Genomic DNA, 11,784 nt, shown 5'->3' with positions numbered 1-11,784 from the left:
GATGAATGAATATACGTGTATACTTACCAATGTTTTCGCTCTTGATTGTCATTGAAATATTTTCATAACTGGTATGTCCCCACCCACCACCCACCCCACGATTGATAAAGTTATTAGTCAGGATCTGAAGCAGTTTTGTGACCTGGAGTCCTGACAGTCGAAAATCAGGACAAGTTTCCTGCTTGAATGGCCCTTTGGTGTACTAGGGCCAGGTTAATCATTAAATTTCCTACAATACAGACTGAAACCAACTTCACAATCTGATGTCACTTTACAGAAGCAAACTGAGCTTCCTGCATTGAAGTTGTCATACTTTTGATTTTTAGAGACACCTGCCACCACTCTGACTCCTTTTTAATTTATTTTACATATACGTATATGTTGACAGCTGCAACTATAAATGCTTAACTAAGTCTTGGCTCAGCTGAGGCGTCCTTTAGTCGACTCTCTCGCGGATTGATGCCTGGAGATGGACCGCTACAGGTACTTCATTTTGAACAAAAATCATGTACTCGTCCTGGGTGTCCTACAAGTGGCATGTGCAGCTCTCTGTGTGATCTGCGGCTTCATTGATGCTGTTTTCCGCAAGGATACCCCATTGAGCACCACCAGGACACCAATGTGGGGCGGAATGGTGAGAAAAATCACAAGTGTGCACTTCAACCTCATAGTTACTGCTCTCGATCTATAAAATTCTGTTTAAGCATTTTATTACATATTAATGTCATGATCCCTATTGATAGGAACACATTTGAATGACTACAATTGTTTGAGCTGTATTTTTAAAAAAACTGCGATGACTAAAGACATGTTCTCAACTTCACAATAGAGCAGCTGTAAAGTGTTTGCCTCACATTTCTGAGGTCCCGGGTTCCATCCCGGACCCGCTTGTGTGGAGTTTGCATGTTCTCCCCGATCCTGCGTGGGTTTTCTCTGGGCACTCCGGTTAACTCCCACATCCAAAAAACATTCAACATTAAATGGAGACTCTAAATTGCCCCTAGGTATGATTGTGAGTGTTGCTGTTTGTCTCAATGCACCCTGTGATTGGCTGGCAACCAGTTCAGAGTGTACCCTGCCTCCTGCCTGTTTACAGCTGGGATCGGCTCCAGGACTCCCGTGACCCTCGTGAGGATAAGCGGCTAAGAAAATGGATGGATGAGAATAAACCCCTTTAAGCCTAACACTAAACTGTAATAATTGGAGACTCTAAAATCGTCCGTAGGTGTGATTGTGCTTGCAAATGGTTGTTTGTTTCTATGTACCCTGTGATTGGCCAGAAACAATTTCAGGGTATGTACCCTGCTTCCTCCCCCAAGATAGCTGGGATAGGCTCCAGCCATCCCGTGACCCTCGTGAGGATAAGTGGCTGGGCTAATGGATGGATGGATAATATAGGGGCGTGGGAAAGATTAGGAGAGTTTCCTCTTTAAAAACAAATTTGATTGCTACTTTGCATATTTCACCTATCGTGCAGGTAGTTTGGAACTTATCCTCTTTGATAAAATAGGGATGACTGTAGTGAGTTTACTTGCCATTTGTCCATTTTTTTTCTTTTACGATGAGAAACTTGTCAGTATACATTATTGCCCAGATTTGGGCCAAGGTAGTGGGACTTGTTAAAGTCTGTTCTTGTCCTCTGCTTGCCATCCACTTGCGGTTTTTACATTGTTTTCAGGTCATGGCTTGTCCTGGTGTTTTGGCTCTGTTTGCGTCACAAAGGAAAAACTCAATATTGGTAAGTCCTACACACTTTTCTGTATGTAGGTCTAAATTTCCATCACTACCAGTTTCAAGTGGTAAAAATACAATGTATTTGGGAGAGGATTTTTGAACATACAAGAAAAGGGAAGAGAAATATTCCTTTAAAACTGGCATAACTATGATTGATGCTCCCTCTAATGTTGATGTAACATTATGGACTCAATCTTCTGAAAACATGAATGGTCATGAATGGATCCTATAGCTATACTTTGCGAAAACATAATTAAAAAAATGGAATTCCTCTCTGAAATTGAATACAACGATTTGATCAACTTTCGGAAAACATTAGACACCCTTAACGACAGACAGCACACAAATTAAAAACTATGAAAAAAATCGCCAAAACTATCCAACATTATTCACAAAGTAAATACCGGAGCCAAGCAGGGATGCTTATGCTCAACATCACTGTTTCTCGTGGCTGAATTATGTGCAGAACTACAGAATAAAGCAGGTTTTGTTTAAAGTGGACAAAATTTGCAGAAGCCATTGCTCTAGTGCCACACAATCACCAGCAGACAAAGAACACTCCACCGATGTTTGAATCATGGAAGGCCTGGCTGCCCTCGAAAATCAAGACCTTAACTGTAAATAGGGAGTGTAAGGGTACTGATGATTAGTTTTAGGGGTCAAAGACAATAAAACTCACCGTAAACAGACACTACCAACTAATTCTTGGGGGGCTTGAGCGACACACCAGACGACAGAATCTGTGCCTCGTTTATCTGTATTGCATTAGAACAAAAATTCCTTTAATGTGAAGGGAATTGTGTTGCAGAAACAAAAATGCAAACTCCGAGACATAAGAATTTCCTTGACTACTTCCTTTAGGTGAGTGTAACGGTGGCAGCAGCGTGCCTCTCTTGTGTGGCTTCAATATTTGTCTTGGGCTACACTTGTCTAACACTCACTTATGGAGAGGAAGATAAGGATGTCTTCCACCATCATGACAGTCCCAAAGTGGTAATCGCAGACACGGAATTATCCCCATGTATACACGCATCCGTTATCATCATCACACTAAAGTGCGAAAAGCATGCGTGTTGTTTGTTTTTCTCTTGCAAAGACATTTGTGCTGCATCGGATGGTTAAGGGTGCCAACGCCACCATATTGCTGACCTGTGTCATCAGCCTACTCATATCCTCCCTCATCGCTTACGTGGGTTGCTGTAGTCTCCCACGATGTGGTTGCTACGATGCTCGAACTGGACTGGTGGGTACAAAAACAGCCTGGGAAAGTGCCATGAATCATTTTGATGAAAACAATAATCCTAAAATTAGAAGATGATTTGGTTGGATGTGCTAAATTCTATGTAATCCTGCCACTTTGTGAAGAACTCAATAAATGATACACATACATACAGTTTACTGTGCAGGGGTGCAGTTTCAAAAGCAGTTCATGCTGAAAATTTTGTCATAATTGATTTTAAAAAGTTTTTACAATGCTGCATGGTGGAGCAGTTACACCCCCCCCCCCCCAGTGTGGAATTTACATGTTCTTCCTGTGCTTGCGTGGGTTTTCTTCGGGCACTTCGGTTTCCTCCCACATCTCCAAAATATGCATCATTGGACACTCTAAATTACCCCGTGGTGTGATTGTGACTGCGACCGTTGTCTGTCTATATCTGCCCTGCGATTGGCTGGCAACCAGTTCAGGGTGTTCCCTGCCTTCTGCCCAATGACAACTGTGATAGGCTCCAACACTCCCGTGACCCTTGTGAGGATAAGTGGCTCAGAAAAAGGAAAATGGAGAGTGTTTACAAAACAGGTGTGAATTTTTGAGAGCCACTTTTTTGCACATATACCACAATATTTGTCAACTCATCCATCCATTTCCATACTGCTTATCCTCACTAAGATCGTATGTGTACTGGATCCTATCTCAGATCACTGGGTGACAAGGGGTTCCACCCTGAACTAGTTGCCAGCCAATCACAAATTGACAAAAATAGATGTAATCTCATATTCACACTTACAGGCAATTTTGAGTTAATAGTTAGTTTAATAGGCCCTTGGACATAATGATAACTACCTGAAATAAGAAACAATTGGAGAAACTTAATTTGAGGAGTACTTTTAATTTCAATTTAGATTAGATTCATCTAACTTATTGTAAATGTGTGTTGTGTAAATGTGCAGAAAAGTCCTAGTTACGTGACGTCACATAATAAGAAAGCGTAACTGGATTGGCTGGCTGTTTGGTTCTGACCTGGAGTAGCCCTCCCTGGTGGCACAGATGGTGAATTTTAGACAGTGAATTGTAGCCAGTTGAATTTCACACAGCGAATTGTAGAATTTCAAAGCAAAGCAAAGCAAATTTATTTGTATTTCAAAACAGAGAGAGATAAAACATTTAAAATGGCATAAAAAGAATGAAAATGACAAACAAATATTAAAAGAAGACAAAACCGCATACAGTGCAAGTACTATGATCAAAAATTTGATATATAAAATATAAAAAGCATGAGAAAAAAGAAGAGTTTTCAACCTGGATTAAAAACATTCACACTTGGGGCTGACCTCACCTCTATTGGCAACTTATTCCATTTGTGTGCAGCATAATAGCTAAAGGTTCTTCACCATGTTTGCTTTGGACTGTGCGCTCCACTATTTGAGCTGAGTCAATCAATCTTAGAGCTGTACTGGGTTTGGATTCCCTAAGCATTTCTTTCATGTATTCAGGACCTAAATCATTTAGTGATTGATAGACCAGTAGCAGACCTTTAAAATCTATTCTAAATACGACTGGAAGCCAGTGCAAGGTCTTTAGGGTTGGAGTTATATGCTCTGACCGCTTTGTTTTGGTCAGAACGCGAGCTGGAGCATTCTGAATGAGCAGTAGCTGTTTCATACTTTTTTTTTTTTTGGGGGGGGGGGAGTCCAGTCAGAAGACCATTTCAGTAGTCAAGTGTACTTGGAATAAAAGCATGGATGACCTTTTCCTTGTCTGCTTGACACATACAAGATTTCACTCTAGATATGTTCTTCAGATGGTAGAAGGCAGCATTTGTGATTGATTTGATATGATTGTTGAAAGTCAGGTTGGTATCAATCAGAACACCAAGGTTTCAGACTTGGACTTTGGTTTTTAAAGATAGAGAGTCTAAGTGTTCACTAACAGCAATTCTCTTGCCTCAGTTTTGTTGTGATTTAGTTGAAGAAAATTTTGGCTCATCCAGTTATTTATCTGATTTAGACAGTGGCACAATACCTCAATTGAACTGTAATCATCTGGAGACACTGCTAAATATAACTATGTGTCGTCTGCATAGCTATGGTAGTCAAAATTCAAGTTTTGAAGAATTTGACACAAGGGTAGCATATACAGGCTGAACAGGAGAGGTCCAAGAACTGACCCTTGAGGTCATTACCATTCGCTGAGGCCGAGCACCTCCAATGGTCACAAAGTAGCTCCTTTCCTCCAGGTAGGACCTAAACCATTTAAGGACTGTTCCATTTAGTCCTACCCACGTTTCTAACCTGTTTAGCAGTATATTGTGATCTACTGTATCAAAAGCTGTGCTGAGATCCAACAAGACCAAAATTGACACCTTTCCTTTCACAGTATGTGGCACACCCACGGTCTCCATAAACTTAGTGGCAGTACTCTCATTTATTTATTTCCTAATAGAGATAGAGGTTGTCTGAACTTTTGGAAGAATCTGTAATTCAATAAAAATACACAAAAATGGTCAGAAATAGCCATATCCTTAATATCAATCGAATTTAAACAATGTTAGAGATGACCTTGTCTAAGATGTGACCATGAGTGTGAGCTGGACTCTTAATATGTTGAGAGAGGTCAAATGTGTCTAGTATTGCAGAAAGTTCTTAGGATGTTTTTTTCCATATTATTGTCAACACGAATGTTAAAGTCCCCCGTTATGACAAAATGGTTGTACTCAGTACAAATAACTGACAGCAGTTCTGAAAAATCCTCCATAAATTTTCCATTGTATCTTGGTGGTCTATAAATTATTAAAATGGTAACCTTTTGGGTCATCCTTAACTAAAACAACACAGATATTCAAAAGAGGTAAAATCACCCAGTATAATTTCTTTACATTGAAATCATGATTTAAAAATAACAGCAATACCACCACCTTTTTTCCCCTGTACGACACTTGTTCATAAAATTAAAATCTGCTGGTGTTGCCTCATTTAAAATGGTATTACAGCTACTCTCTGTTAACAATATTTCATTTAATAAAAAGTCCAGACCATACGTTGTAATGATGTCATTGATCAATATTGGTTTGTTACCCAATGACCTGATATTATAACGAACTAGTCTCGCAGAGATGGCTGGAGAGAATTGTTCGATAGACTCACATTTTATCCTCACTAAGTTGGAAGTTCTACTTTTTTGGTGCCATATCTTTTTGACCAACTTTCTGTCCCTTGTAATCGCAGGGATGAAAAATGCCTGCTCTCCATAGGGGTCTGAGTTATTCTGGAAAAGACCCAGTAAATATCAGTCAATTTCCAGATAGTCTTCATGGGAGGAGGAGGGGCCTTTCACTTCTTAGTGGACGGTAGTTTCAGGCGAAGGGGGATGGGAGGAAGATTTTGGCGTGGTATGGGCTGGACTCCATTGTTGACAATAGTCTTCATTCTATCCATCAGACCCAACAGTGCATTCAGGCTGGAAGAGGGGGAACCAACATCCACTGCGGATTGTATGGTTGTTGCTGTCATAGAGGGGAGACAGCAAATTGTAGCCAGTTGAATTTTTAACATTGAAAAGTTACACTGAAATACAACTATTGAAAATGTGATCACTTTACATTTCAAATTCAAATCTGGTTTTCTGTGGCATTCCAAATTCAAATCCTGGTGGCACTAATTTACTTCAATAGGAGGCTGCTGCCAGGAGCAACTGCATGCAAGGCTGTGGCATGACCATGCCTCTGACAGGGTGCCGTTATTTTCAGTGTGAACCACTTTACAAACGCCACCATGTATTCCAAATGATTTGTCTTTTTTCCAACGCAAACATGTTTTGTTTCAAATCCTTTAGAATTGTATCCACTCTAATAAATCTGAAAATTAACTCAAGCAAATGTGTCATCCAATTGCCCTACCATTTCCACATTGTCCTTGTTATCGCCATTTGTATTGTGTATCACAGGAGACACTGATTCCACAGAGTGACCCTGAAGATGCTGAGATGGTGTGTACCTGGCAAGGTAAAGATTCAAACTCAGTCTTCAAGTCATTGAGCATTCATTATGAATCTTTTGCTGTGAGCCGTGAGAGTCTGATGCTGTCTTTCTGCCTGTAGCTGGGGGTGACAACAGGCTCTTCAACTCTCCAGCTCAGTTTACAGACTGTGGCGCCACAGAACAGGAAAGCTCCTCCGAGCTGCCTCCGTACAGCAGACTAACCTAAGACAACTCTAACAGACAAAGCTAACAGAAGCAATGATGCTACTACTCATTTCGTTTGATTTTGTTTTTATTTTTTGTTTTTTGTTTTTGTTTTTTTTACCGAGCAGATAGAAAGCACTGAGCACTCCAGGAGCATAAAGATTACTGTACATAGTCATTTACATGATCCCTAATATTAGCTAGGCGACCCAGTGGATCAGCTGGAAAGCGTCAGTCTTGCAGTTCTGAGGTCCCAGGTTCAATCCCAGAACCGCCTGGGTAGAGTTATACAAACAAAGTCTCATTACAAACTATTAAATATATAACAGTTAGCATTTTCAATACTTTTCTCTGTGTTATTTCATTTTATTATACATAATTTCTCATCTAATATTCCACTAGGATTGGAACTTATTACGATGTGAAAGTCTTTAAATTTGACCGGAAATTCTTTTCTCGAAGAACATCGTGACAGCTCAGGGGTTGGCCATTCGAATTGAATAGGTCTTGCACATAAATTATATTGACATGACATTCTGGAAAAACTCATTATTGAAATCCTTTTTTTACATGCATCAATTAAGAATTCAATCAATTTGCGGGTGAAATGTTGGCTCTGCTCCCAAGTGCTACATACCTGTCAACCTCGGCCAATTGCTCCCCTTATTACTGATTGCAATTCCCCTTATTAAGTGATAATAAACCTTACAAACACAATGCAGTACATATTTACTCAGAACAAGACAGACTATGTAGAATAAAAACAAATTAGTTTTTATTGTGTAAATAAGGGGCGGTACGGTGGATCAGCTGTTAAAGTCTCCGTCACACCATGACGTTCTGGTCAACATTCTCTGAACATTTCAATCGTTCTATTTTTCAGCGTTCTCAAACACGGATGACACATCTGGTGTGTGATTAACGTGTGTCTAACGCACAAGAAGCGTGTAACAGCGACCAAATAAGATACCCCTAATAACCATTAACGTGTGCTAACGTGTCACTGGCGGCACGACAAGCGATTTGTCAATGTTAAACGAACGTGTGACTAAACGGGTGAATAACGACTGCATAGCGTTTTGCTGGCGTCTAATTTTTACAGTGGAACGGGAAAGAAAACGTCGGAAATTTCATACTCACTTCAGTTGTTCTCGTGAGTTTGAACAGTCAGCATCATGCCGCCTAAACGAAAAAAAGGTGGGGTGCGGACTTCAGCAACTAGCGCTGCAAGTAAGAATGCATAGCATCCATTTATATTCTGTCATGAACGGGGCTCGAGGGTGAACCCAAATGCACGACTCCAGAGACAAGCAGAGTACAGAGGAAACCTTTATTCGGTCCAAGGTCAGGGATCAGGCAGACAGTCCAAACAAGCAGAAGGAATAGTGGGGCAGGCTTACGAGGGTGGTCAGTGGACAGGCGTGGGTCGGTACACAGAGAGCAGAAGTCAGGCAAACGGGAGTGCGGGAACGAGGCATCAAGGACGACGATCTGGCAGAGGACAAGTCGTCCCCCGGGTCCTATATATACTGGGAGGCATCAGCCGGGACAAGGTGCAGGTGTGCGCTGACTAATTGGCTGGCCACGCCCAGCCAAGGCAGAAAGCCAGGAGCATGACAGTACCCCCCTCCCCTCAACGGCCGGCCACGGACGGCCGAGGAGCATCAGGATGGGCTGCGTGAAAGTCCCTGATGAGGGAGCGGTACACGACGAAATGGGATGGGATCCAGGAGCGCTCCTCCGGTCCATATCCCTCCCAGTCCACCAGGTACTGGACCCCCCTTCCCCTGCGACGGGAAGACAGCAGCACAGTATATACCGGCCCACCGTCCACCATGCGGGGGGATGGGGGTGGGCTTGGCCGGAGGAGCCAGCGGCGAAGGCCGATTCGGGCGAAGTCTGCTGACGTGGAACGTAGTGTGCACCCACATCGACCTGGGCAGTTTCAGTGAGACAGCGACCGGGTTAATGATCTTGGTAATTGGGAACGGGCCAACGAACCTGGGAGCAAGTTTGCGGGATTCCGTTCGCAGCGGGAGATCTTTGGTGGAGAGCCACACTCGCTGTCCCACCCTGAGTTCTGGTGCGGCCCTTCTCTTGCGGTCCGCTGCGGACTTGTAGGCGCTGCTCATGTGCAGCAGTGTCCTCCGAGCTGGTTCCCAGGTTCGTTTGCAGGGTCATACCACGGCCAGGACCGATGGGACCGCAGAGTCTGTTGCCAGTGGAGGAAACAGACAGGATAGCCATGCACGATGTGGAGTGGAGCCATACCTGTTGAGGTGGAGGGTAGAGAATTGTGGGCATACTCTACCCACTTGATGTGCTGGCTCCACGTGCTCTGGTCCCTGGATGCCAGGCATCGAAGTCCGGTCTCCAACTCCTGATTTACCCTCTCCGTCTGGCCATTAGACTCCGGGTGATGACCCGATGTCAGACTAGGTGAAGCGCCGATGAGGTTGCAGAATTCCTTCCAGAACCGGACGCTGAATTGCGGACCCCTGTCCGAAACAATGTCCTGGGGTAGCCCGTGGTAACGGACGACCTCGTCTAACACCAGCTGGGCTGTCTGCTTGGCCGACGGGATCTTCGGAAGCAGCACGAAGTGGACCATCTTGGAGAAATGGTCCACTACAGACAGCACCACTGTGTTCCCTTGGGAGGGCTGCAGGCCGGTGACGAAGTCCAGCGCGATGTGTGACCACGGACGGAAGGGGGTGGACAGGGCTCGGAACTCACCAACAGGCCGTAGGCGGGAAGTCTTGTTGGCCGCACACACCAAGCAGGCATTGACGAACTCCCTCACGTCCTTGCTGAGGTTGGGCCACCAGAACCTTTGTTCGACCACGGAAAGTGTTTTTGCCATACCCGGGTGGCAGACCGTTTTGTTGGTATGAGCCCAGTTGACGACGTCTCCCCGCAGAGATGGAACGACGAAAAGGCGACCCGATGGACAATCCGCGGGCGGCGGTGTCTCTCCCAGGGCCTCCTTCACCTGCGACTCGGCCGCTCAGGTGAAGCCGGACACGAAGCACGCCTCTGGCAGGATAGGAGTGGCCTCTGATTCCGTGCGCTCCCCCTCGTGGATCTGCGAGAGTGCATCCGGCTTGCCGTTCTTGGAGCCTGGGCGGAAGGACAGAGTAAAGTGGAAGCTGGTGAAAAACAGGGCCCACCTGGCCTGGCGGGCGTTCAGCCGCTTCGCGGTGTTCATGTACTCCAGGTTCTTGTGGTCAGTGAAGACCACGAACGGCACTTGCGAGCCCTCTAGCCAGTGCCGCCACTCCTCCAACGCCATCTTGACCGCCAGCAGTTCTCGATCTCCTACGTCATAGTTCCTCCCAGGGTCAGCTTCCTTGACATGAACGCGCACAGGTGGATCCTTCCGTCCTTGGGACTCCTCTGAGACAAGATGGCTCCGATTCCCGAATTAGATGAGTCAACCTCCACCATAAACTGGCGATCTGGGTCCGGAACAATGAGGACGTGCGCGGCGGTGAAACTTGCCTTAAGCCTGTTGAAGGCCTCCTGTCAGGTCCTGGACCACACGAAGACGTTGTGTGGTGAGGTGAGCACATGCAGAGGAGCGGCCACGGAGCTGAAGTTCCTGAAGAACTTCCTGTAGAAATTAGTGAATCCTAAGAACCTCTGTACGTCCCTCCTGCTGTAGCGATCAGCGGCAAGGGGTACTGGTTCTTGACTGTGATGTCGTTCAGTCCTCGGTAGTCGACGCAGGGTCGCAGCGTGGAGTCCTTCTTCTTGACAAAAAAAAAACCCCTGCACCGGCTGGTGAGGATGAGGGGCGAATGAGTCCGGCTGCCAGCGAGTCCTCGATGTAGTCCCTCATGGCTTGATGCTCTGGTCCTGTTAACAAGAACAGTTTCCCTCTGGGAGGAGAGGTGCCTGGCAGGAGTTCAATCGCGCAGTCGTATGACCAATGTGGCGGCAGAGACTTTGGCAGAGACTTTTGCCTTAGATTCAGATCTCCCGGAGGTCATGGTAGCAGGAGGGCACCAGGGTCAGCTCCGGGGCGGTACTAGGTTCTGTTAGCCGAACCGGAGCGACTTGGATCCCCTTGTTTTCTTGGACAGCGAAACAGCAACTGCGACAGTTCTCTCCCCAAGTCTTGATCTGACCCGTGGCCCAATCTATGTGCGGCTTATGTTCTTTGAGCCACGGGCTGCCCAGGATGATGTCGCTACTACGTGCGTTGAAGACATGAAAGCTAATACGCTCCAAGTGAGCGTCCGGAAAGCTCATATGGAGAGTCTGAGTGCGATGTGTAACCCGACAAAGGAACTTGCCGTTGGCGGCATAGGCGTTACGAAGCCATTGCGTAGGGAAAGTTGCTGCCCCCAGCTCTCGACCACACGGGGATTTATCAGGTTTGCGTCCAACCCGGAATCTATGAAAGCAGTCACAGTGCATGAACGGGGGTCTGTTCTCAAGGTGAGGTGAAGATGTGACCTCCCTGATTCCGCCGCGGTCTACCGCACACTCACCGGAGTAGAGATCCTGATGTCGGGGTCTTTTGGTCGAATCGGGCAGCGGGCAGACGCCCGCAGTAAAAACAGCGACCCTCCCGTCGCCGGCGCAGACGCTCCTCCGCTGGCCCGTCGAGACCCTCCACCTGAATGGGCTCAGCCGTGGAGGGCGG

General features: G+C 45.5%; 1 protein-coding gene across 1 annotated transcript; it reads left to right on the top strand.

The window, feature by feature from the left end:
* The first annotated feature begins 285 nt into the window (after window positions 1-285).
* zgc:113425 (uncharacterized protein LOC541425 homolog) lies at window positions 286-7,598 on the top strand. Its single transcript, XM_061835609.1, has 6 exons — window positions 286-634; window positions 1,679-1,738; window positions 2,596-2,727; window positions 2,831-2,977; window positions 6,896-6,953; window positions 7,049-7,598. Exons 1-6 carry the CDS (start codon window positions 470-472, stop codon window positions 7,153-7,155), a joined length of 669 nt encoding a protein of 222 aa, XP_061691593.1. The 5' UTR covers window positions 286-469; the 3' UTR covers window positions 7,156-7,598.
* Window positions 7,599-11,784: the final 4,186 nt, after the last annotated feature.

Source organism: Syngnathoides biaculeatus, chromosome 11, assembly GCF_019802595.1.
Source record: "Syngnathoides biaculeatus isolate LvHL_M chromosome 11, ASM1980259v1, whole genome shotgun sequence".
NCBI classification, from domain to species: Eukaryota; Metazoa; Chordata; class Actinopteri; order Syngnathiformes; family Syngnathidae; genus Syngnathoides; species Syngnathoides biaculeatus.
Note: the sequence above shows the minus strand (reverse complement) of the source record. Positions and strands in the feature narration are given on the sequence as shown.